At 44.7% G+C, this 26,597-nt stretch overlaps 1 protein-coding gene across 2 annotated transcripts in view; it reads left to right on the top strand.

The window, feature by feature from the left end:
* The window catches only part of TTC26 (tetratricopeptide repeat domain 26), a 258,672-nt gene that overhangs the window by 123,109 nt on the left and 108,966 nt on the right, over positions 1 to 26,597 (top strand). For both annotated transcript variants that reach the window (XM_029590355.1, XM_029590356.1), the window contains one exon: positions 15,752 to 15,805. In XM_029590355.1, coding sequence (XP_029446215.1) covers positions 15,752 to 15,805 — 54 coding nt within the window. The remainder of the gene's footprint in view (positions 1 to 15,751; positions 15,806 to 26,597) is intronic.

Raw genomic sequence — 26,597 nt, forward strand, 5'->3', positions numbered from 1 at the left:
ATAGCTAACATAGTGATATGTGACACTAATACAGTTCTAAAAGGCACATGACCCAGAACTTTTCGAACCACGGTCCGAATGGGAGAACACAACTCTATGGGAATGCTGCCGAAGCGGGTACTTACCATCCGACGTGGATCGCCGCAAGACGAGCCGGTGAAGATTGTTGACCCCGACGGTCTCCGGAGTCCTCGAGGGTAAGGCCGGGGACGTAAACGTCCATCTCGCTCTGAAACCCGGTATGGTGGCACAGGTACAGAGGAGACAGGCCAGGCGTGAGTGGCGTTTAGACTGCTAAGTGTAACAGATGGCCATAGTCCCACACCACTTGACGGTGGGGCACGCCAGGAACAGAGGAGCCCTAACGGAACTCATGTTCCCTTCCCTCGTCACAGCGGCTCGATGTGTCGTGACGCCAATGCAGAAGCTGTCGGACCTGGATCCGGAAGTTCTGGATCACCAAGGACTGCCAAAACTGTAGGAACAGTGCTGATGGCAGTGGTGATGTCGCTCTGCCCGAGCGTTGTCCAGCCTGGAGAAGGATGGCACCGATGTGCTGGATGGCGTCAGCGGCGGACGATCACGATGTCGGCGATGACGGGTGCCACGGTGCTCGGCCCGGTCTTTCCCCAGCGCCGAGATGGAAGCCCTCGTCGTCCTGGAAGGCGATCGATGACGAACTGTCAGCACGCCTGCTCTGCTCCTGACACAATGGAGTGTCTTAAGCTAATACGGGGCTTAAAAAAGAACCCAAAGCGTGGAGCAATGTGAGGAGGCGAGGGTATTATGTGGCGGTGCTATGTCGGTATTGACGATATTGAAGGCAACCTAAGGGGCTTCGAGGATATCATCAAAATGGGTATGAAAAATCGTCGATGACTGGCCAGGAGAATGATGACAGTGACGGGCACTGACAGCAGTGGCATAGGTATCTTTGAAACGATGTGGAATCGAATAATCGAAAAACATTGCCGTTATTGAAAAAGATACCGGCATCGACTGAGTCGAAGTCGAATCAATAGGGCGTCAAGGACACCGAAGGAAAACGGAGGTGTCGAGGGCATCGATGCATGGAGGCGGGCATTTATGCCGTTTGTGGCATGGCCACGGGCATCAACTATAGGGCCACAGACGTTGACGGTATCGATTTGGACAGACTCAGATTTCCAAGTGTACATGGCATCGGTGCCCCAGACACGTGTGTCGGTGGCATCGATATGGACACGTATGGAATCGATGGCATGGATCTCCCAGTCGATGAATTCCATCCCGGCATCAACGCCAGTCCTGGAATCGGCATGGGCATCGATGCCAGCCATAAGGCTGGCATTGGCATCAACGCCCATCCACGGAATCGAGCCGGCATGGATACCCACCGATGGGACCCACCTGGGCATTGAATTTCACCGATGGGAGCAGCCTGGCATCGACTGCCCTCGATGGATGCATTCTAACATAGATACCCATGGATGAAACACCTGGGCATCGGTGTCCATCGATGCAAAAGGACCCGGCACCGATGCCATCGACGGACGGCCATCCGGCACCAATGCCATCGACGGACAAGCCATCCGGCACCGATGTCCATCGATGGGGACCATCCGGCACCGATGTCCACCGACGGGGACCATCCGGCATCGATGCCCACCGACGAATCGATGTGGCACCGATGCCCACCGATGGAAAAGGGCTGGACATCGGTGGGGAGGATGGGGCATCGATGGCATCCCCAAAAGGGGGGTGGCATCGATGAAGTGACCCTGGGATCGTTAAAAAGTGTCTCGGGCAGCGGTGGCGGCGACCCGAGTATGCATGGCAGTGACTAACAGCGTGTGCGTCAATGGCATGCATCCGGGTAGGGACGGCACCGAGGAAGCCCAAGGAAAAAAACAGTGCGTAGGAGGAAAAAGCCTGGTAGCACTGAAAAGCAAAAAACATGGATAAAGGCATCAGGGCACCGTGGGGGGAGGGGCGCTGATGACATATAAAAGCCCAGGGCGGTTTAGGAGGGTCCCGGTGTAGCGATAGGGTATCGACTGCGTGAGGGTACCAGGGAACGAAGGACTTGAAGCTACAGAAGTCCTAAAGTTAAGGAAAAAATCCCTACCCCACTAGCATAAGCAAGCAGAGTGTCACAGAGATACTTGCAAGCTGTTTAAAGCTAACTGAAAAATGGGGGAAGGGAAGGCTTCAGTCAGTTAACAGCCTTAAGATAGTGACAGGAACCGACCGAAAAATAAGAATTAGTACTCACCGAGCGTCGTAAAAATGTACGCGGAGGGAGACCTGTGCAGGGAAAAGTGTTTTTTGAAGTGAAAAGTTAAGTGTTTCCATGAGGTAATTAGTTAAAAAAACCTCACAGAGCTCCAACCGCTATGCTGACTGCAGAGCGGAAAAAAGAAGACTGAGGGAGACACCTGTGGCTCACAGGGATAATTGCAGGCTGGGCATGCTCAGTGCACCCAGTGTGCCAGTGTCAGTCAAAGCTTGTTGAAACTTTGACAGAAAAGTTTTCCGTACAGGGCTCCATCCTCGATGTCACCCATTTGTGAGGACTACCATCCTGCTTGTCCTGTGAGAAAATGTTTATATAAGCTTTCCCCCTTTTTTTTTTTTTTTTTTTAAGCAATAGTTGAGCCTTTGTCTACCTGTGAGCGAATCCGCAGGTGCACTGTACAATCAATCTGTGAAGGAAAATTGTAAAAAACCTGGGGGGAGAAAATTGGAAAGGTTATGTGAATAAACGTTGAATTTGTATTAATAATTTTTTTTTTTTTTTTTTTTTAAATATAGGGTAATATGTACCTGGCACATAATTTCTGACAAACAAACCATGAATAGTAAAATAATTTGTTGTCAATCTTTTTGATGTAAAAAAAAAAAAAAAAATTATATATATATATATTTCTTTTTTTTTTTTAAATATCCCACATATCTGGTCTCGAACCGTGGTCTCCTGGTTCATAGACTGTAGCTCTGACCAGTAGGCTATGATTGAATTGCTTAAGCAAGTGTTTCCAGCATGGCACTTGTTCTTTTCAATGAGGAAGAAAACGGAGAAAGAAAAAAAAAATATTAAAGAAACACTATTCCTGCGGCGTAACGGGCCCGCCAAGCCATCCACAGCAAAATTGATCCAGTTTTAATTTCAAAATTTTGGCGAAAAGGCTTCTTTCTTTCTTTTATTTTATTATTATTTATTTATTTATTTTTTTTTTTTTTTTTTTTTTTTTTTTAAACATAGTGGCCGGGGAATGCAGCGCCAAAACTTCTACGTCCCCAGTCCAAAAGGAAACTGACTCCACACAGGCCCGCAGCAGCGCCACATTTTGCAGACGGCATAAAAGTAAAATTTTTTAGGTCAGTGCCTTAGACCACGCAGCCAGGAATGGGCTGCCTATAGATGTTAGGAACGGGGGGGGGGGCCGCAAATAGGTCGCGAACTGCCCCCCCCCCCGAAGGCAAACGTCCGGTCCCTGCTGAAGGCCATGAAAGACCTGACCCCGCACCGGCTCGCAGCGCCGCATTCGCCCACTGCCCTGCTCCCCCAAACGGCCAGTCCCCGCTAGGGCCATGAAACACCTATCCCCTACACACGGAAAGCCTCCCCCCCCTCCCCGAAGGATAAAACACGTCGCTGACGGGACGCCAAGGGGCAAGGGCATTCTATGGAGACCAATGAGTGAGGGCGTATGCCAGAGCCCGCCCTCACTGAAAGTTTGTTCGGCTCTCCGCTTCATGTTGAGCTTTCCGAGCTCCGATAAGGGGACGTGTCTGGGGAAAAAGGAGCATCGCGTCCTGGACCGCGTTGGCGCGTGCTTAACCCGAGGGCGAGGAAAAACAGATAGGCGCGGCAAGATCCCGTGGATGAAACCCCCATCAGCGTGCCCTATCGCACGGGGCTAGCGGCGCGGCGAGAGGCCCAGGCTGTTCGAAGGGAACACGTGGCCATGTGCAAACGTGGCGAACAAGTTAATCGGATCGCGAAGGGGATCAGGAACGGTTCGCTATGATGCAGAGCGGGGGAACCAGGACGCCGGTAACCGTGGGGAAGAGGCAGCAAACTGAGAAACACAGCGGCGAAACGGAAAGGTAGCATAAATGGGTTTTTTTTTTTTTTTTTTATATATATATTTTCTGAAGGTAAAAATTTAAATTTAAAAAAGGGGAAACACCAACCGACCAACTGCAAGTGTATTCGCCGGCGAAGCTTGTTCGGTAATGCTTGCTGGTGCTTGTTCTCAGCTGCTGCTTGTTCTCGGCTGCCGATCCAAAAGGAACGCTCTCTGCTCTCGGCGGCCCATTTATGGGGCCGTTGACGTCATCATAGGGAGCCACAGTCGCACCCTAACCATCCCATGGTCGCCCCGCCTCCCCATCCCCGCCTAGCCCTCCCTGCGTGGTCGCTGCCGCTTTCGCTCGCGCGCTGCCGTCATGGGTGGGCCCGAGGTAGCAACCCGAGCCCACCTGGACAGATGAGTAATTCAGATAGACAGTAAGACAAGATAAGCAGGGCAATGGGAGACAACAGCAAGGCAGGGCAGGAAAGGAGCACTAACAAAGCATGAATTAAGATACAAGCAAGGAAGGGAGCGAAACAACAATAAGGAGCAAGACACGGACTAACCACACACACTGAGAGAAGATCTGAGGCATCCTTAAATGGAGAAGGTTGGCTGACATCATCCAGGTACACCGTAGAGAGTATCCCGCCATGACCCCTTTAAGAATCTGAGCGTGCTGCGCACACCTAGGAAGGGCTAAAATCTTGGCAGCGTCAGTGGGATGGACCGCTCTCAGCAGAATCAGCTGTCGGTTTTTTCCCTGCCGCATGAAGAAGCCGGCGAGGCTGAGGGTAAGTACAACAGCTCAAGGGGCAATGAATCATAACAAAGAGTAAAATTTTGCAGCCCTTGCCATAGCCCTCGAATTGCAGGAGACCAAGGATCTGATTATGAAGAAGCTGAAAAGGGCTTTGATGTTCAATGAGCTTGTTCTGACATCTGACACTGCAAATTAACTGGCAGTCTTATTTGGTTAAATACATGGACTTGCTGCTTTAGTTACTCTAAATTATTCTTCCTACTGTTGTCATGATTTTTTTTCTGAAATTTACAATTAACACAAACATCTTGTTTCAGAAACAGAGGTGTATTTAAAGTAATTACATTATCAATAAAAAGAGAATAAGGAAAAAAATATTTCCACATAAACCCCTGATTATTAAAGGAAATCGGGGGAGTCAAGAAAAAGAGTGGTCAATTAAGAAAGAAAATAGAGGCATAGAAGGAAGCTAACACCTCTATATATCAATAAACCAATACATTAAAAAATAATCTCTAAGTATGAGAGTCCAAAAAATCTTGAAGCTATAAAGGTTCAAAGAAAATATAATTGGCATTATGATACTGAATCAGACATTAACAAGGGTACCGTAAAATAAACTGTGCACCCTTTGATAATGCCTCAGGTCTCATGGTCAAGAATTTTTTTTCTCTGGTCTTGAGTCAATCGAGTTATATCAGGATATATCCACAGTTCTTGATTGAACTTGTTTTTCCATCGCCAAGATCCGATGATTAATGTCTAAGGAAATTTTTGTCAAAGAGGGAATAGAAGTCTCGAGAAACCAAAGTGTTCCATAGGGCATCCAGAGTTATAATTGGAGGCTTCAATAACAAAGGTTTCACAGCCACGGTTTCCTGGGCAATAACCCCTAGATTCAATGCATTAGCCTGCCCCAACATCTCAATGGGGGCCGGAATTGAGGCTTCCACCAGAGACCCACCAAACTAGACAATCCCACTAAAAAGGGACTCTTCTCTCCAACAGAGACAAAGTTTGTTGTGGCCAAAGGTAATACGGGGCTTCCGACTTCCACCTTGGGTGTCTGCTCTAATGCCAGTTTTGCCAGACTCACCTCTGGCGACATAGGCAAAGTTCTCCCAATGTTTCAATGGTTCCTGATGGGGAGGAGATGGTGTATTCAGCATGCTGGGGCTCAAGGAAATCTCCTCAGCCAGCGGGCTCGGCATTCGCTCCACAGCTCCTCCCTCAGCGGCACTTGCACCCGGCAAAGGAACCAGCATAGGCGTGAAGAACCACTCAATTCGGGGTTGGTGTAGAGCTGGTAAGGGAGAATTGGAAGAAATCGCCCTTACCTTAGCCTTCCTCTTGGTATGAGTCATGAAGATTAAGGAAAACAGTAAAAAGTAAATTCAGGGAGCAAGAATGTTCTTACACAGCTTCCTCAGATGGCAGCCCCTGTTATCATGATTTTGAAATACTTTGACTTTTTCTATTAAAACAGTTGTATGCCAGTCAGCAGTTGAAGCTTTCTGTCTTACTATTTCCTTTCACCATTGCTGCACTGGGTTTCTTTTCTGATCTAGGCGTCATAGTGGATAACACATTGAAATCGTCAGTTCAGTGTGCTGCGGCAGTCAAAAAAGCAAACAGAATGTTAGGAATTATTAGAAAGGGAATGGTGAATAAAACGGAAAATGTCATAATGCCTCTGTATTGCTCCATGGTAGACCGCACCTTGAATACTGTGTACAATTCTGGTCGCCGCACCTCAAAAAAAGATATAGTTGCGATGGAGAAGGTACAGAGAAGGGCAACCAAAATGATAAAGGGGATGGAACAGCTCCCCTATGAGGAAAGACAGAAGAGGTTAGGGCTGTTCAGCTTGGAGAAGAGACGGCTGAGGGGGGGATTTGATAGAGGTCTTTAAGATCATGAGAGGTCTTGAACGAGTAGATGTGACTTGGTTATTTACACTTTTGAATAATAGAAGGACTAGGGGGCATTCCATGAAGTTTGCAAGTAGCACATTTAAGACTAATCGGAGAAAATTCTTTTTCATTCAATGCACAATAAAGCTCTGGAATTTGTTGCCAGAGGTTGTGGTTAGTGCAGTTAGTGTAGCTGGGTTCAAAAAAGGTTTGGATAAGTTCTTGGAGGAGAAGTCCATTAACAGCTATTAATCAAGTTTACTTAGGGAATAGTCGCTGCTATTAATTGCATCAGTAGCATGGGATCTTCTTAGTGTTTGGGTAACTGCCAGGTTCTTGTGGCCTGGTTTGGCCTCTGTTGGATACAGGATGCTGGGCTTGATGGACCCTTGGTCTGACCCAGCATGGCAATTTCTTATGTTCTTATGTTCTTATTTTATTTTTTTAAAACTCTGCTAGGGGAGGACTGCTCTTGTGGACACTGGAAATTTATATCTAAAGATGTTCTGTTATAACACTTATTAATGTGTTGTTTGTGTAGTATATAATATGGTTTGCATAGGATATAAGTGTCTGGGATTCAGACTTTACTTCCAGAATGTTATATTTTTGGCGCGTTGCCTGATACGTTTGGTGTTTAGGATTTTATAGTTGAAGGAAATTTGTATGCGAGGTGGAAGCTGGTGACATCTTCCCTTATAAAATAAAAATGGAGTCTGTAAAGGTTTTATCTGAGTTGTAGGGAAGGGGTTGGGATTTGTGGTAAGGGGAAGTGGTGGGGAGATTTTTTTTGACACTTAGTACTAAGAAGTGCCAGTTCTTTTGGGTATTGTTCCTATGTACTTTTGCCTTATGCTGGGATACAGTGAGATTACATTGATTTTATTCTATTTTATAACACATCTCATGGAACATGTTGTTCAACTTTTATTATTACCAACATGGCACCCATGAAATTTCTATCTATAAACGTTAATGGGTTGAATTCTCCATATAAACGGAACATGCAGTTTAAGGAGGCAAACTGTTGTTTAAATGCTGATATATTATTTATTCAAGAAACTAATTGTTATGACCGTCAGTCGCAGATGACTGTGACCGCGTCTACTCATGTCCTGCACCGTCCTGCTTCCCTCTCTGGGCCTGCTTGCAGCGGGGGCTAGTCTCTGCCACCTCGTACCCCACGGTTCCTTGTGGTGGTCGGGACGCCGCCACCACCCAATGCCGACTCTGGGCCTTCCTAGGCACGCATGTGCGCCACTGGGCCCTCTTTTGAAGCTTCTACGGCAGGAACCTTGAGGGTGTCCCTGATTGATGTCATTGGATCAGGTTCTTATGCTCCACCTTCGGCCCCAGCTAACTGACTTGGCAACGAGCTCCTGTCTCCATTGGACCTATGGTGACACTACCGGGCCCTACTTGGAATCTGGACCCTGCCTGGTACCCGCTCCTCGGGGACCAGCATGCACGCTCTATGGAGACTTGGTCTCCTGGCTTCCCCTGTTCCTCGGGCTGGCCCTGCACCTTCCAGAAATCCTATCTTGCGGGCTCCCTGCTCCTCGGGGCTGCCTCTGGGAATGCCTTCACCACTTGGGAGTTCTATCTCTGTGCTTCCCCACTCCTCGTGGCAGTGCCTATGATCTATACAGAGACTGTCAGTGCTTCCCTGCTCCTCGGGGTAGTGCCTACGTTCTACACTTGGGACTGTCAGTGCTTCCCCACTCCTTGGGGTAGTGTCTACGTTCGATACCAGGGACCGTTACGCTTCCCTGCTCCTCAGGGCAGTACCCTTGATTCAACCACCTGTCACTACTGGCACCTCCCGCTCCTCGTGCTGGTCTACATCATCATCTGGAGACCTGACTCGGGCTTCCCTGCTCTGCGGGTTAGCCTACGTCATCGCATCACTACCTCCTTCGCTGCGCAGCTCCGCCCCTCGGGGTTGCCTCTACGGAATACCTCCTGCACGTCTTGTCTCGTGCTTCCCGCTCCACGGGCCTGCCTAGCGCCACCCACTTCGGAGGTCTCTGCTCAGGCACTGATCTCCAGCCTGCCTACTTACTGTGGGGATCCCTCCTTGCTGTGTCTCTTACCCTGCTTCTCGGGACCTCTCCACTCTTTCACCCAGAGCTCTCCGCTGTGCCTGACCTCGCCTCCTGACTGTGGGGCTCCTCCCCACAGGTGGTAACAACTCTCACCTCGGGCCAAGGGTTCACAAACCCACAAACCATTACTCTAATTTGTGAAAGAGAGATGAGAAGTTATTAACTTACAACAAAACTTTCCCTCAATTATTTAGCCTCTAATTCTATAAAAAAATAAATATGGAGGAATAGGCATTTTGATCCCCAGAAATATCTGTGTAGAGTTTAAGGTATTACACAGAGATTCAGATGGGAGATATATTGTGTTGCAAATGAGCACTATTTCTGGAGTTTATACCTTTATAAATATATATGGCCCAATGTTAGGAATTGTGGACCCTTGGCCCAAGGTGGGGTTGATGCTACCTGAAGGGTTGGGCCCCATAGGTCCCCACCGCCGGGAGGCGAGGCTGGCTGGGAACAGAGGCAAACTGGAACTTCGCCAGTACCGGCCCTCGTTCCCCACAGGTTGAGCCCTTGGGTGCTGGGGCCGGCTGGAATTAGGAGAACCTCTGTGTGGCTGGTCCCGGAGAGAGTAGATGACTGGATGCAAAGAGTGTCAGAGAGGTTAGGTACAGTCCAAGACTGGAGCACTCTCGGAGGGAGAAGGAGAGAGAGTCTTAAGGGTTGCAAGGCCACTGCAGCTCCGAAGAGAGTAGATCAGGACCATGTGGGAGTGGCCTCGAGATGAGGAGGTGCAGGTGCAGAGACTTTGGACTGTGGTATGTTGAATAGGGCTAGAGCGGGAAACCCGTTATAGCAGGTGCCAGGAGAGTAGCAGTGCAGAGATACTGCTCGAGACACGGCAATGCGGTGACAGGAATTTCTGAAGTGGAAGCGCTGGGGAGTGCCCTGAGGAGCGGGGGCACCGAGACATAGTCCGGTAGAGTTACAGCGCTGAGCCAGGTCTTGAAGAGAAAAGGCACTGGAACAAGATCCTCAATATAGAAGTGCCGTGGGAGTCCCGAGGAGCTGAGAACACTGTGGTAGGGACTCAAATGTAGAGGTGCTGAGCCAGGCCCCGAGGAATGGGAAGTGCTGCGGGAGAGTCCAGGTGAAGTAGCGCTGTGCCAGGCCCCAAGGAGTGGGAAGCGCTGAGAGAGTCCAGGTGAAGTAGCGCTGTGCCAGGCCCCGAGGAGCGGGTAGCGCTGAGAGTCCAGGTGAAGTAGCGCTGTGCCAGGCCCCGAGGAGCAGGAAGCGCTGAGACAGGAACCCGGGAGGAGACGCGCAGAGATCCGTAGCGCAGGAACTACAGGTCCATAGAGAAGGAACTGGCACTTATAGGGACCAAGGAACTTGATGCCAAGTCTGTTCGTGGTGGCTGGAGGTAAGGCTTACATTTCCTGGGCCTGTGATGTCATCAACTGGGGTCGAGCCTGAAGTTCCTGCCATTGGTCCTTTAAAGGGAAGACAGATGGCATGCTTGCCTAGGGAGGCCCAGGGTTGGAACGCTGGTCAGTGGTGTCCCAGCCGCCACGTGGAGCACAGGGAGCCAGGAGGAGTGCGTCTGCAGCGGCTGGCCACCGCTGCGAGTGTACCGGGGGTAGTGAGCCAAGCATGACATGACGTGAGTTGAGCCTGCTGCGGCCGGCGGCCATAAAACCCAAATTCAGACCATAATCAATGTTTTCAGTCTTTATCTGACATGCTTGTGATCACTATAGGAGGTCAGATAATAATTGGTAGAGATTTCAATATTACCTTGAATCCTTATATTGGTAACTCATTGGGTCAGAGTACATCTCTTGAACACTATTCCAGCTTGAAGAATATGATCACTAGGATGAGAGTGGTGAATATTTGAAGATTTTTCACACTACTGAAAAGATTATACCTTTTATTCTAGACCCTATAATTCCTGTTCTAGAATTTTATGTTTTTAATTAATAAGACTCTAGTCCCTAGTGCTTCAACTTCCATAGGGTCCATTACAAGGTCAGATCATGCACCTGTTCTATGTTATATAGATTTACAACAAAATGACACAGGGAGATGGCTTGGTATCAATGATGCTTTATTATAAGGTAAAGAATTGCGTGAAAAATTAACAGACATAATCAAGAAATATCTTGCTCTTAATGATGATGGCATCATCTTGGAGGTTATATTCTGGAAATGTCTTAAGGTTGTGGTTCATGGACATCTGATTTCGTGATCCAGCTATAAAAAGAAAGAAAAGGCTAAAAACAGGATAAAGTCTAGAAAATCAAATCAAGAGACTGGAAAATTCTCACAAACAGAGGGGCTGATGCAATAACGGCGCGTAGAAAGCAGGCACTGAACAGTCAGTGCCCACTCTCTTAACGCGCGCATGGTGCCCCAAAGGGGGGGGGGCGCCATGCAATATTTAAATTAAGGGGTCGCGCTAGGGCCGCTTGCATGACCTTAGCGACTCCTTCCTAGCACGACCCACCACGACTGCCTGTTTGCAGTAATGAAAACGGCCCCTAGTTTATCGGCCATTTTCATTACTGGCAGACCGCTGAGTTATGAAGACCAACACCAGTAAACTCTGTGTCTGTTTTCATAACCTGCTTGTCTGCCAGTAATGAAAACGGCCTAGTTTCGGCGGCCGTTTTCATTAGTGGTAGACAGACAGGCTATGAAAACTGATGCCGAGTTTACTGGCGTCGGTCTTCATAACTCTGCGGTCTGCCGAGTTATTTTATTTTTATACTTTAAAAAAGAAGTACAGAAAAGCAGTTTTTTCTGCTTTTCTGTACTTCTTTTCAATGCACTCAGCAGGCAGGCGTTAATATCTGAGCGATAAATGTGTGTCTCAGACGCACATTTATCTTTTTGCATTGGGAGTGAATGAGTAATAGGCTCATTCACATGCATTTGCATGTGATAAGCACTATCTCATTCACTCCACGTTAGGCGCGGGTAAAATAGGCGCTAATTCCCTTATTGCATTAGGAGGTTGATTAGTACCTATTTTACCCGTGTCTAACTTCTCGTTAAGAGTGCGCTCTGCATATTGCATTGGCCCCAGAGACAGGACACACAAAATTTACAAAAACTAATTGAAGCTAGACAGGATTTACAACAGCTTCATCTGAATGCGATATCACGTAGATCACTAAACAAAGATATTTTGAGAATGGGAAGGGAGTAAGGCAGGAAAATTGTTGGCTCAAGCTTTAAAAGCCCACATGATGCAGTGCCAAATTGTTAAAGTAAAAGATATATGATATATCTCATAAGAAAGAGATTTGCACAGTTTTATGAAGAATTATATAGTGCTGACTCTTCTATATCAATTTCAGAGATAGATAGTTATTTGGAAAGGGTAGATCTTCCAAGTATTGACAAAATAGAAACAAAGAGTTTTGAATAAAGAGATTACAGAAGCTGAAGTCTCTCCTGCTATAAAAGAATTGAAAACAGGCAAAGCTCCTGGTTTAGATGGTTATTCAAATACATTTTATAAAACCTTTACATCTTTGTTGGCACCTACTCTTACCCGGATGTATAATTTGTTACTGGGAAATCATAACTTAGCCCCCCTCTACAAATGTTGCTGGAATTACAGTTCTGCTGAAACCAGGGAAGGATGCCATGCTGTGGTTCATACTGTCCTATTTCTCTGATCAATATTGATCTTAAATTTTTAACAAAAATATTGGCTAGAAGGTTAGGAATTTTAGTACTTTATTTTGGTACTTAAAGATCAATCTGGGTTTATTCCTGGATGGATGGCTTCAGACAATGTTAGACAAGTGTTGGATTTAATTTGGTGGGCGAGATATCAAGCAACTCCTTCCATTTTGATGGCAGTAGATGCTGAAAAAGCCTTTGACATAGTGCATTGGGCTTTACTATTTCATGTTTTAGAGAAATTTGTGTTGGGAACTAATTTTATCTGTTAGATAAAAACTTTTATTACCAACCTGAAGCATGTTTAAAAATAGTGGTTATTCAGTATATTTTAAGGTAGGAAGGGGGACGTTATTGTAGTGATAGAACCATTTTCAAAGACAATTAGAAAGAATCCTGAGATCATGGGAGTTTCTGTGCAGGATGATCAATACAAAATCTCACTATTTGCTGATGATGTACTTTTTACTTTAGGTGACCCATGCACTCTTTGGAGATTTTAATTTTGGAATTAGAAAAATATGGGAGGGTACCAGGTTTTAAAATTAACTTAGACAAGTCTGAAATAATGGCAATTTAGCTGTCAGATATCGGGATATCTCAGTTGCAAAATAAGTTTTCCATTAAGTGAGCCAATAAACAAATTAAATACTTGGGAGTTTATTTAAGTAAAGAGAGAGAGAGGATCTTTTCAGTTGAATTATCCTCCCTTAATTCGTACTATCTTCAAAGATTTGGATATTTTGGAGTGACATAATCTTTCATGGTTTTGGATAAAGGCAACCATGAAAATGAATGGTCTACCTAGGTTGCTATTCCTATTCCAGACCTTGCCTATATCTCTGTCGGAGGCCTTTTTAAAACATTGCAATCCTACGTTTTCTGTTTCATATGGAGAAGGAGACCTAGGATAGCATGCCACATCTTATATTAATTAAAGTTATCTGGGGGGGTGCCTAATCTTAGAAAAATATTTTATTGCTGCTCACTTGAGAGCTGTGATAGTTTGGCACTCATTGGGAGATGGTAAACAGTGGGCAGCCATTGAACAAGGTATTGCTGAGGATGCTCCTATCCATTGGCAGTTTTAGTTGCCTAGTCATTGTAAGGTCACATTTCTCCTTATACTCAACATACTTTGCAAATTTGGGACAGATAGAAGGGTTTTGTCTTGGGAAACCATGTTTTTTCATGTGGAACTCCAATCCGCAATAATAAGGATTTTTTTTTTTTTACCTGGATTGGTTTTAGGGGTATTTAAGCGTTGGGAGAATATAGGTTTGGTGAATTTAGGACAGATTGAGGAGGATGTGGGAGTGATACAATTTGAAAAGGTGTGTGAAAAATTCAAACTATCACTAAAGGATCAAAATACTTATTTACAATTGTCTCATATACATTCCAACCACATTAGACAAGATATATCTAGAGGTAAATCTCTATTTGAAGATATGTGCCTCCAACCTAAGTGGCATAAGAAAATAATTTCTAAACCATACAGACACTTGTTGAGAGATTTAAAAGATAAACCTAAGCACATAATACCATAGGAAGAAGATATGGGACTTTCTATTGATGATACAGAATGGGATATTTGTTTTAGTTCTCTAAGACGAAGTTCAATTTCTTCACTCATGGTGGAAAATGGTTAAAAACTATTATACAGATGGTACTTAACACCAGAAAAACTCCACAAAATTTACCCAAATCTTTCAACAAACTGTTGGAGAGGTCGTGATGGTGTTGGTACAATGTTTCATGTATGGTGGACTGTGTAAAGGTTTCTATATTTTGGAATAAAGTTCTTCAATTTCTTTCTAATATTAAGAACTGTGCTTTTTCACGTAGATAAGCATCTGAATTAGCCATGCTGTCCGGGTATGTTTAACGTGCCACTAGGTGGCGGAGCTCTCTCTAAGTCTAGTAAAATCTTTCAGCTAGGAGCTCCCTCCTGCATGTTGCCAGTATTGCCTCAGGTTCCTCAGTCAATTTTTTTCCGAACGACTGTTAGGAGCTCCTCTCTCCTGAGAGAAACTGAAAATTGTGAGGAAAAAAAAAGTTTTCCTAAAGATCCTCAGTTTTTCTTTTCTTTTTTACCATTAGTTGTTTCTAAATATCAACAGTTGCTATTTACACAGATTGCTATAGCAGCATATTTGGTGATTCTTTCAAGCTGGAAACAACTATCTGTGTCATTAGTAGAACAGAAGTTGTATACATTGTTTTATCTAGGTTGGTTGACTGCAATCCATTTGGACACTGTGGAAAAATTCACAAAATTTGACAACCTTAAATTTATTGGATATAAATCCAATGACTGTGCTAGAGATGATCTAGCTATTGTTTTAACTTGGCTATTGGAGTTCTTTTTTATATATATACTTTCATTAATATTGGACATTATGCTTTCCGCACTCTTGGTACGAGCTATGGAGTAGATTTTAAAAAAGAGCGTGATCGTGTACTTTTGTTAGCGCAGCAGGCGCAAACAAAAGTACGCTGGATTTTATAAGATATGCGCATAGCCGCGCGTATCTTATAAAATCCTGGATTGGCGCGTGCAAGGCTGCCGATTTTGGGCAGCCTGTGTGCGCCGAGCCGCGCAGCCTGCCTCCGTTCCCTCCGAGGCCGCTCTGAAATCGGAGCGGCCTCGGAGGGAACTTTCTTTCGCCCTCCCCTCACCTTCCCCTCCCTTCCCCTACCTAACCCACCCCCCCGGCCCTATCTAAACCCCCCCTTACCTTTGTTCCTCGATTTACGCCTGCTAGAAGCAGACGTAAATCTACGCGCGCCAGCAGACTGCTGGCGCGCCGTCATCTGACCCGGGGGCTGGTCCGGAGGCCTCGACCACGACCCCAGGCCAGCGTCATGCCCCCAGTCCCGCCCCCGAAACGCTGCGTCATTCGGCCCCCGACACGCCCCCTTAAAAAAAACCCGGGACTTACCTGTGTCCCGGGGCTCTGTGCGCGCCGGCGCGCGTAAATCCGCCTGGATTTACGCGAGCAGGGCATTTAAAATCTGCCCGTATATGTAAAGTGGGGGTGGAGGGGAAAGTACGGATCATTATACGAGGGGTAAAATGTTTTTGATCTTTTGTTATAGTATTGTATACCATTGGTATTGTTATTGTCTATGGAGTCAATACATTTTAAATAAAAAAAAAAATTGATTTTCATCAATAACTTTGTTTAAAAAAAATGTTGTGATGTTACTATAATCCGTTTTGATTTTATTTAACCATATGTGATCTCTCCCTTTTACATACCATAGGAGTACATCCTAAAAGGGGTAGTGAATGCAGCTCTTGGACAAGAAATGGGTTCAGTGAGTATAACCTGGTTGTTGTAACTAACTCATACAATGTTGTAGTTTGGGTTTGGAGTTTTATATGGTGGTGGTAATAGAAATTAAAGTCCTTCTTTCTTCCCCTACAATGTCTCTTGTCATGAGAGATTCCTCATGTTGAGCTTCCACGGTTTTCCATTTTCTTCCATGAGCCCTTCCAAATAGCAGCCTCTTTTGGTAGATAGAGCAAGATTAATCTCCCTCTGAATAACTTCTGATATTTGCTTGTTACCAAGCTATCAGGCCGATACAGTAAAATCGCGGGAGAGTGGGCGAGCGCCTGCTCTCCCGGCGCACGCACAGGCCACTCTCATGTGCACTTCCCTAGGGCCTCTTTTTTGACGGAAGCGACGGCTGTCAGCGGGTTTGACAGCCGACGCTCAATTTTGCCAGCGTCTGTTCTTGAGCCCGCTGACAGCTACGGGTTCGGAAACCGGACGCCGGCAGAATTGAGCGTCCGGTTTTCGACCCATCAGCCTTGGGCCCATTTTAAATTTTTTTTATTTTTTTAAACTTTCTGGATCTCCGACTTATATCGCCTTTGGGTAGGTGCTAATTTCTGAAAGCAAAATGTGCGGCTTGGCTGCACATTTTGCTTTCTGAAACGCGCGGGAATAACGAATAGGGCCATCAACATGCATTTGCTATTAGGTTCAGGGAGGTTGGACGCGCGTTTTGGACGCGCTATTACCCTTTACTGAATAAGGGGTAAAGCTAGTGCGTCCAAAACCTTACGCACTATTACCCCTTACTGAATAAGGGGTAAAGCTAGCGCGTCCAAAACGTGCGTCCAAATGCCGGCTAACAGTGCGCTCCATCGGAGTGCACTGTACTGTATCGGCCCGTATGTGTTTTGCTATAAGAAAAGTATTTGTTGCAGTTATTCATCCCTTCAACTTGGTTGTGAGTAGTACTTCAGCTGCACACTCAACCCTAGCCAGCCTGAAGAATTTGAATATAGCAAGAACCAAGTTACTATAGATAGGAAAATCCCCATCCTCCATAGGATTACAGATGTGTTATATGAGGTTTTCTTTGCCCATTTTGTCAGAAGTCCATAGTATAGGTATAATTTTAGATTCAAATTTATCAGTGGTTCCCATGTGAAGAATGTGGCAAAATTTGCACTTTACAAGCTTAAAATGGTTAAGTCATTTAGATTGTTATTATCATCTGCTTTGTTTAGAATTGTGGTGCAAGCTCTTGTTCTGAGCCACATTGATTATTGTAATGGCATATTTATTGGGCTCCAAAAGAAATACAGAAAGCATAAAATTAAACACTTCAAAAGTGAAGAATTAAATACAGTATTGCACCCTAAGGCAATACAAAATGGGTGTCAGCAAGCCAGGACAACAGGACAATACCTCTTTACTCAAGAGGTAACCTGGTCCTCTCGATCATTCACCCATCAGTAACAATACATTTTTTTAGGAAAAACATTTTTTATATGACACTTAAATCTAAAAAACTTTTGTGATCACTCTCCCAGGAATATAAATCGTGTTAATTAGTCAAAATCAATTAGCAAGACCCAAAACAGGTAGAAACACTCAGAAACCCAGACGTCAACCAATGTTTCGTTGAACCTGCATTGGGGGGACTTATCTTTAGGCAGAAGTTGCTCGAAATGGATCTGATGATCTCCAGTAGTATAAGGACAGAGGGCTACCAGTTAAGATGTTTCAAACATTACAATTGATTCAATATGCAGCGGCAAGGATCATCATTAGAGAAGTAAGGTTCAACCATCTGACCGCAATATTAAGGGATCTCCATTGAAATTTCGATCACGCTTCAAATTAATAGTTACTTTACTCAAATTGTCCCACTCAGAAAATCAAAGCCTATTGGGAAACAAATTGCAGTGTTATGTTCCGATACACTCTGAAATCTGAAGATACGAAAATGTTAGCATTGCCTTCAAAGTGCGAATATCGCTCCCACTTTATATGTAAACGATCTTTCTCTTATGCTACCCCTGTAATGTGGAATTAGCTTCCAGTGCAATTAAGGAAAGAACATAATGTTAAAAAGTTTAGAAAAAGCCTGAAAGCCATACTGTTTCAGGATGCTTTTAATTAATCTTTATGTTTGGTCTGTAAATTGCATCTTATGAGTGTTTTAATTGTAACCCACCCTGAACAATTTTTTTGGAGGGGTGGGATATAAATTTTCATAAATAATTAAATAAATCAGACCCAGGTCTTCTGTTTATCAGTCCAGAGAGCTAAACTCTAGGACCCCCATTACTCTCTTATATTATCTATAAGTTTTATTTTGTAGGACATTTTCAAATACAATTACCAGTTCTGATGCCAAGGATATGAATTTGTTTAACAATCATCACAATATCCAAAGTTCAGATCATAAGCCCTGCATATAGAGTATACCTGTGTCATGCCCATGGAGTCAACGGAAGTAAAACCAGAATGCTTAGTTATAATATTTCACTGAAAGTGACAAGGAGGTTTGATTGTACTCCCAAATTTGCAGACATTCTTGAAACTTATCCAGACATGTGATTTACTTTCATTTCTTCCAGACAACTGATTGTGCATTTTTTTCTTTATTAAATGGCCTTTTTTCTTGGAGGGACAAGCAGAATGAATAACTATTCAAGCATTTCCACTGATTGTGAAAGCCTAGGAGACTTATGTGGGTATGCCACTTTCCAATCTAATTCCATTATAAGGGGTCATGGACTCTGGAGTAATCTTGAGAAATATTTCTTTACAGAGAGGATAGTGGATGCATGGAACAGCCTTCCAAGTGAAGGTGGTGGAGGCAAAAAATGGTATCTGAATTCAAGAATGGAGTGATGGGAGTTATAAGGGCTAGATAGATTGAATTGATGGGTAGACTAGATGGGCAGTATGGTCTTTTTCTGCCATCATGTTTATTATGTGCAGGACTTTCCACATAGCCACCACTGCACGGGCTTTCTCAATCATTTCTTTTTGTGTGGAGATATAAGAACATAAGAAATGCCATTCTAGGTCAGACCAAAGGTCTATCAAGTCCAGCTTCCTGTCTCTGACAGTAGCCAATCCAGGTCCCAAGTACCTGGCAGGTCCCAAAGAATATATTGAATCTTTCTCACTCATAACCAGGAATTTGCAGTGGTTTCCCCAAGGCTATATGACAAATAATGATTTTTGGACTTTTCCCTTGGGGGATGTTATTCTCAGTGTTAGTTGCTGATCGTTTTTTCAGTGTTTTTTTTCTGGTGATATGGGCTTCCTTTTAATTTAAATTTTTTTTTATTTATTTATTCTTGCATAATGTTTTAATTAATTTTCTAACAGAAAATAACAGAAACAAATACAAGAAGCACACAGGTAGCTATAGGCAGCCCTGAAGTGATACAATTCTAGTGTCAAATATCAACAAACAAACAACCTCCATCCCCCCCGCCCCCAAATCCCTAAGGAAGGAAGCAAATATCCAAAACATCTCATCTCGAGGACAAGGGAAACATTGGACCTAAAGAAGGTAGCACACATCAGTACTAAAGAGTTATAAAGACTCTCACAGGGAACCATTACTTGGTAGGGGTACATCTCTGTTCAATAATACGATGGATGTCCTTCGATAGACTGTTCAGAAAGGGTTGCCAGGTCTTGAGAAAGTGACGGAGATAAGAGGGAGGTTTCAATTTAACTGACTGTGATTCTAAACATCAGAATTCTACTTATTTGTTAGGCCACATAGCTTCCATAGGAGGATCCTCATCTACCCATTTTAACAAAAGATATTCTTTACCTACCATACAGCCTTTGTAAATAAACACCTTCCCCTCTTTTCCAAAGCCCTCCGCGTCAAGATCAATACCCAAGACACACATAGCAGCCAAACTGTCCAATGAATTATGCCACCAAACCCCCATAGTCTGGCAGATTGTCATTTTGGTACGGCAATTCTGGGAGACTTTCTCACAGCCCATGTACTAAAGTAATGTAACTGTATGCTCTGTATCTCTTGTTGATTGGTTAATTGTATATTCTACTTAGTTCATTGTAAACCGATTTGATTTGTATCAAGAAAGTCGGTATATAAAAGCCTTAATAAAATAAATAAATAAAATAAAAGTGGCACTATGGTGACAGCATTGTAAACCGTTCCCGTTATCTGTTATACCAGCTCGGAATGCTGGCTGGAGGGAGAAGATCAATCGGTGTAGCATTTTAAACTGTAATTCCCTGAGTGATACAGTCCAACCTTTTGTATAGAATATAGGAGCAGATAAAAATATCATCATCCACCAGGTCCAGTCCAATATCCACGCTCTACACAGCAGCTAAGGATGTAAAAGTGGCATAACTAGTAATGGAATGTAAAAATGTATACAGCCCAGACAAAGTATGCTTTTTCCAGGAGCACATCAAGTAAAACCATTGAGAGGCACCTGAAGTATACTGCTCCGACTGAAGGGGAAAAAATGAATTAATAAAACACTTAATCAGTATACCACAGCAGGTATACTAAATAATCTTGTGATCGTAGACTCAGACAACTAACACAATATTCAAAAGATTGCACTTGCTTTAAATGTAAATCAGTAAAAGGTAGCAGTAATGCCTTATGCTGCAGGTCAAGAACTCTATATTGTAGCAGAGATTCTGCAGGAATAAAATCAGGATTGCTCCTAAGTGGGATGAGATAGGATCGGTCCCATGTGAGATTTAATTGAGTTCTAAGAGCTCTCCATGCCAGCCGTGCAGCCATAACCCAGATAGAACTGGAAAGGTATGGCGGTAAATGAGAACCTGGCACATGTAGAATATACAATAAAGAAAGCGGAGCAACTATCACGGACTCCCAACGAAAAGTTCTGTTATACTCATGGCCCATGTTCCCCTGGCTGGGCCCTCTTCTGGCGCCATTCCCCAAGGCCGGAGGGCTTCCTTTGCTGCTGGCGCCGGCGCAGGTTTTCCCGCGTGCAGGACGCCGCCCCGGTTGACTCCCTGCCTTAGGCATGCACGTGCGCCTTCGACGAAGATTTAAAGGGCCCGCGGCGGGAAGATGCCGCCGGCCCTTCCCTCTGACGTCAGGGCTCTGCCCTTTAAAAACTCACTGCTGACGTCCCTCCAGCGACTTGGGAACAAGTTTGCTCTTGGTGTCCCTTGTGGTGCCATGCTCATTCCAGCATTCCTGTTCCTGTCTTCCCAATGCCTGTTCCTATCTTCCAAGTGCCTGTACCTGCCTTCCAGTCCCGTTCCAACTCCTGCTCCTTCTCCCTCGGATGGATATCCCTGGCTTTGACTTCGGACCGGAATTCACACCTCTTGCTCACCACCTTCCCTGGACTTTCGGATCAGACCGCATGCTTCTTGCTCGCCGCCTGCCCTGGACTTCCGGATCGGATTGCACGCCTCTTGCTCGCTACCAGCCCAGGACTTCGGATCGTCACCTGTCGAAGCTTCTTCACAGGGACCCACCTAAGTCCAGCCGTTCCCCGGAACCCAAGGGCTCAACCTGCGGGGAATGGGGTTGGTAGTGGTGAAGCCTCAGCCAATCGGCCCCTGTCGTCCGTCAGCCTCGCCTCATGACATTGCGAACCCGTGGAGGGTCTTCCTCCCAGGTGGTGTCAATCCCAACTCAGGCCAAGGGCCCACGACCCACGTCGAGGTCCCAACAAGTCAGAATATAAACTTACTCCTCCAATCCAGTCGCCAGCACACCACAGATTACAAGCAATATTGTAATACCTAAGATTAGGAAAGCCTCCACCCCTATCCCCTCTAGGGACCATCAGACCCTTCATCGACATCCTAGCACGTTTACCGCTCCAAATAAATTTAGACCAGACCTTCAGAAAAGCTGAAATAGTTTTGTTAGTAAGATGAAAGGGAATTATCTGTAAAACATAAAGTAGCTTAGGCAGGAGCATCATTTTTATGAGCACCATGCACCCCATAAAGGAAAATGAAAAATACATCCACTTCTCACATTTCTTCTGAAAATCCATCAGAAGCGGCTGAATATTCAAAGGATACCACAGTTTAGGATTCCTATGACGTTCAAGACCCAAATATTTGAGTCTATCCTGCTTCTAGCGTAAGGGAGATTCCAGCCATACACTGCAAATCTCCAGCTAGATTAAGAGCTTCCGATTTATCTAAATTCAGCTTTAACCCAGAAAAACTACCAAAGTCACCAAAAACAGTTAAAATATTAGACAACAATTCCCGAGCCCTGGGTAAAAATATCAGAATATCATCTGCAAAAAGAAGCACTTTAAGAAAAAGGGAATCCACTACCCCTCCTACCACTGCAACAACAGTGTTTAAGGTCAAGACAAGGGGTTCCAAGGACAAAATAAAAAGCGCGGGGGGGGGGGGGGGGGGGGATAAAGGACATCCTTGTCTCGTATCCCTCTGTATTTTATTTTTTATTTTATTTATATATATATCTGCATACCAGTTATACATGACACAGTATCAGAGAAATTTATGGAAGCAAATGGAAGAAATTACAAACTCTTTGCCTGAACAGCTTCAAGAACCTGCACAAGCCATAATACATAAAGGCCTGGAAGCAGGTAAACATGAAGTAAGAGCGGCCTACGACAGTTTCGACACTGCCTCCAGGACTGCAGCTGCAGGCATCGCTGCTCACAGATATGCATGGCTCAAGGCCTCCGACCTCAGGCCTGAGGTTCAGGAAAAACTTGTTGATCTTCCATGCTTGGGAGACAACCTATTTGGAGAAAAAGTACAAGAGGCAGTACAACAACTAAAGGATCACACGGAGACATTACGCCAACTGTCCCAAATGCCTCAGGATCCTTCCACACAGCCTCCTCGACGACTTCCCCGCAGAGAAACAAGGAGGCCTTACTACAGGCCACGCAGATACTACTCCCAAACATCTAGGGGTAGATCCACTAGGCCTCAACAGCAACGTGCCCAAACTAGACAACCCAGGGCACCTCGTACTCAACCTCCACCTCAGACAGGCCCCGCGACTGGGTTTTGAGATACTGCCCAGAGAACAAGCCACTCCTTTAAACCCTCACACACAACTTCCAGTGGGTGGAAGAGTATCCCATTTTTACACACACTGGCAAACAATAACAACAGACCAATGGGTGCTCTGTATAGTTGCTCAAGGTTACAAACTCAATTTCCTGTCAATTCCACCAGAATTTCCACCGAGAGTCTTCTCACAACAAGAATCTCAACTAATTCCTCTACAAGCAGAATTATCCACCCTTCTGAAAATCAGAGCAATACAGTTAGTGCCCCAATCTCAGAAGGGAAGAGGATTCTACTCCCGTTACTTTCTCATTCCAAAGAAAACAGGAGGCCTACGCCCCATCCTAGACCTAAGAAATCTCAACAAATTTCTAAAGAAAGAAAAATTCAGGATGGTTTCCCTAGGCACCATGCTTCCTCTTCTTCAAAAAGGAGATTGGCTTTGTTCTCTGGATCTTCAGGATGCTTATACTCACATCCCAATATACCCCCCTCATTGCAAGTACCTGCGCTTCATAGTGGGTCATCAACACTTCCAATACAGGGTACTCCCTTTCGGACTCGCCTCTGCACCCAGAGTGTTCACAAAATGTCTAGCAGTCATAGCAGCACATCTACGCAAACAAGGTGCTCATGTATTCCCATGCCTAGACAACTGGCTCATCAGAAGTCAGTCTCTACAAGGAGCTCTCGATTCTCTCAATCAAACAATTGCAACACTACATTCAGTGGGATTCCTGATCAATTATCAAAAATCCCATCTCACACCATTACAACTGCTTCAATTCATAGGAGCACAATTGAACACCAACCTTGCAAGAGCTTTTCTAACATAAGATCGGGCAGAAACAATCTCACTGCTAGCAACGTGGCTCAGCTCACAAACACAAGCAACAGCTCACCAGTTTCTAACTTTACTAGGCCACATGGCCTCTACAGTTCACGTCACACCCATGGCACGTCTAGCCATGAGAATAACACAATGGACTTTAAGATCACAATGGATCCAAGCCATTCAACCACTGCATACTCAAATTCAAGTAACCCACCAACTACGTTCTTCTCTGCTATGGTGGATGAGCAAGGACAATTTGTGCAAGGGCCTACCTTTTCAACAACCAGTTCCACAAATAACTGTAACTACAGATGCATCCACCTTGGGTTGGGGAGCTCACATAGACAATCTCCAAACACAAGGAACTTGGACAAAGCTCGAAGCAACATTTCAAATCAATTTCCTGGAACTTCGAGCTATACGTTATGCTCTACATGCCTTCAAGGACTGCCTTATGCACAAGACTGTTCTGATCCAAACGGACAACACAGTAGCCATGTGGTACATAAACAAACAAGGAGGGACAGGCTCGTACCTCCTTTGTCAAGAGGCAGCTCAGATATGGGGTTGGGCCCTGAACAACTCCATGTTTCTCAAGGCCACTTATCTGGCAGGCATTCACAATGTAGTGGCGGACAGACTCAGTCGTCAATTCCAACCACACGAATGGTCCCTGGATCCCTCAGTAGTGACCAGGATATTTCAACGTTGGGGACAGCCAACAGTAGACCTCTTTGCATCACATCTGAATCACAAAGTGGACAACTACTGTTTTCTATACAACCTGAACAACAGGCCAGCCAAGGACGCATTTGCTCGCCCTTGGAACTCAGGCCTACTCTACGCGTATCCTCCAATACCGCTCATAACCAAAACTCTAGTGAAGCTACAACAGGACAAGGGGACCATGATACTCATAGCCCCATCTTGGCCTTGACAAGTATGGTTTCCCACACTTCTAGACCTCTCAATCAGGGATCCAGTTCGGCTGGGAGTAGCTCCCACTCTCATAACTCAAGATCAGGGTCGGTTGCGCCATCCCAACCTCCAATCCCTATCCCTGACAGCTTGGATGTTGAAAGCTTGATCTTACAACCGCTCAATCTTTCATCCAATATATCTCAAGTGCTTATAGCTTCACGTAAACCTTCCACACGGAAGAACTATGCTTCCAAATGGAAGAGGTTCACTTTGTGGTGCAAGCAAAACAACCTCAATCCTTTCACTTGCCCTACAAATTCTTTACTAGACTACTTCAGAATCTGGTCTCCAGACTTCATCTGTAAGAGTACATTTAAGTGCAATTTCCGCTTACCATAATCAGGTAGCAGATGCACCTATCTCTACACAACCTCTTGTCAGCAGATTTATGAGAGGTTTAACTCACCTCAAACCACCAATTAGACATCCAGTCACACAATGGGATCTAAATTTGGTTTTATCAAGACTCATGCGTTCTCCTTTTGAGCCCATAGATTCCAGTGATCTAAAATTTCTTACATGGAACACTATCTTCCTCATAGCCATTACATCAGCTAGAAGGGTTAGTGAGTTACAAGCACTTGTCACATATGAACCTTACACTAAGTTCTTACATGACAGAGTGGTTCTCCGTACTCATCCTAAATTCCTCCCCAAGATAGTCACGGAATTCCACTTAAACCAATCTATAGTTTTACCCACATTCTTTCCAAGGCCTCACTCTCACCAAGGAGAAAGGGCCTTGCATACCTTGGATTGCAAGCGTGCTCTATCTTTCTACTTAAACTGCACTGCAACCCACAGGAAATCCAATCAACTCTTTGTTTCCTATGACCCAAACAAACCAGGTAAAGCAGTGGGTAAAAATACTCTATTCAACTGGCTAGCAGATTGCATACAATTTTGTTATGAAAAAGCAGGCCTTCCTCTCCAAGGGCGAGTAAAAGCACACTCAGTAAGAGCAATGTCAACTTCAGTAGCACACTATCGTTCAGTGCCAATACTTGACATGTGTAAAGCAGCAACATGGAGTTCTCTTCACACTTTTGCAGCTCATTACTGCTTGGACAAGCAAGGAAGACAAGATTCATCCTATGGACAATCTGTCCAAAAGAACTTGTTCCCAGTTTAATCCCAACTCCTTCTACATCCAAACTACTGTGATCTGTGGCTGACTCATATTAAGCAACAACGCTTCAGTAACACTTCACTACAAATTGACTCGGCCTTTAGCTTGCTAATCACCCATATGTGAGGACTACCATCCTGCTTGTCCTGGGATAAAGCAAAATTGCTTACCTTGTAATAGGTGTTATCCCAGGACAGCAGGATGTAGTCCTCACAGAACACACCCGCCTTCCCCGCGGAGTTGGGCCTCATACCTTTACTATTTTATTTTTGCTAATGCTTTTGCTACATACGAGACTGAAGAGAGACACCTGTGGCAGAGAATATCATAGCATGCTGGGCATGCTCAGTGCCCTCACAGGGCCAGTCAAAAGTTTCTAGAAACTTTGACAGAAAGCTTTCCCGCTCTAGGGCTCCGTCAATGACGTCACCCATATGTGAGGACTACATCCTGCTGTCCTGGGATAACACCTATTACAAGGTAAGCAATTTTGCTTTCCGCCGCTTCCCAATATACATTGGTCCAGTGAGGATCCCATGAGAACATCCATAAAATACTTCTTGAAAACAGCACATTAAAATGCAATTTAAAAAAACATTAAAACAAAACAAAAATCACATGATAATCTAAAAGTCAGTATCAAATAAAACCGTGCTCATCCATAAACTTTTATAAAATATAGTGGGCCAGATATTCAGCGCTGACTGTTTAAGTAACTTACCCCTAGATTACTCAAAATGCTATAATTTTGCATGGATAACGCCCGTGGTAAGAAAAAGGGGCATGTTTATGATAATTTTTTACTTACCACACCATGCGCTAACATAGTGCTTCGTGTAGGTAGTG

Source organism: Rhinatrema bivittatum, chromosome 2 (assembly GCF_901001135.1).
Source record: "Rhinatrema bivittatum chromosome 2, aRhiBiv1.1, whole genome shotgun sequence".
Lineage (NCBI taxonomy): Eukaryota > Metazoa > Chordata > Amphibia > Gymnophiona > Rhinatrematidae > Rhinatrema > Rhinatrema bivittatum.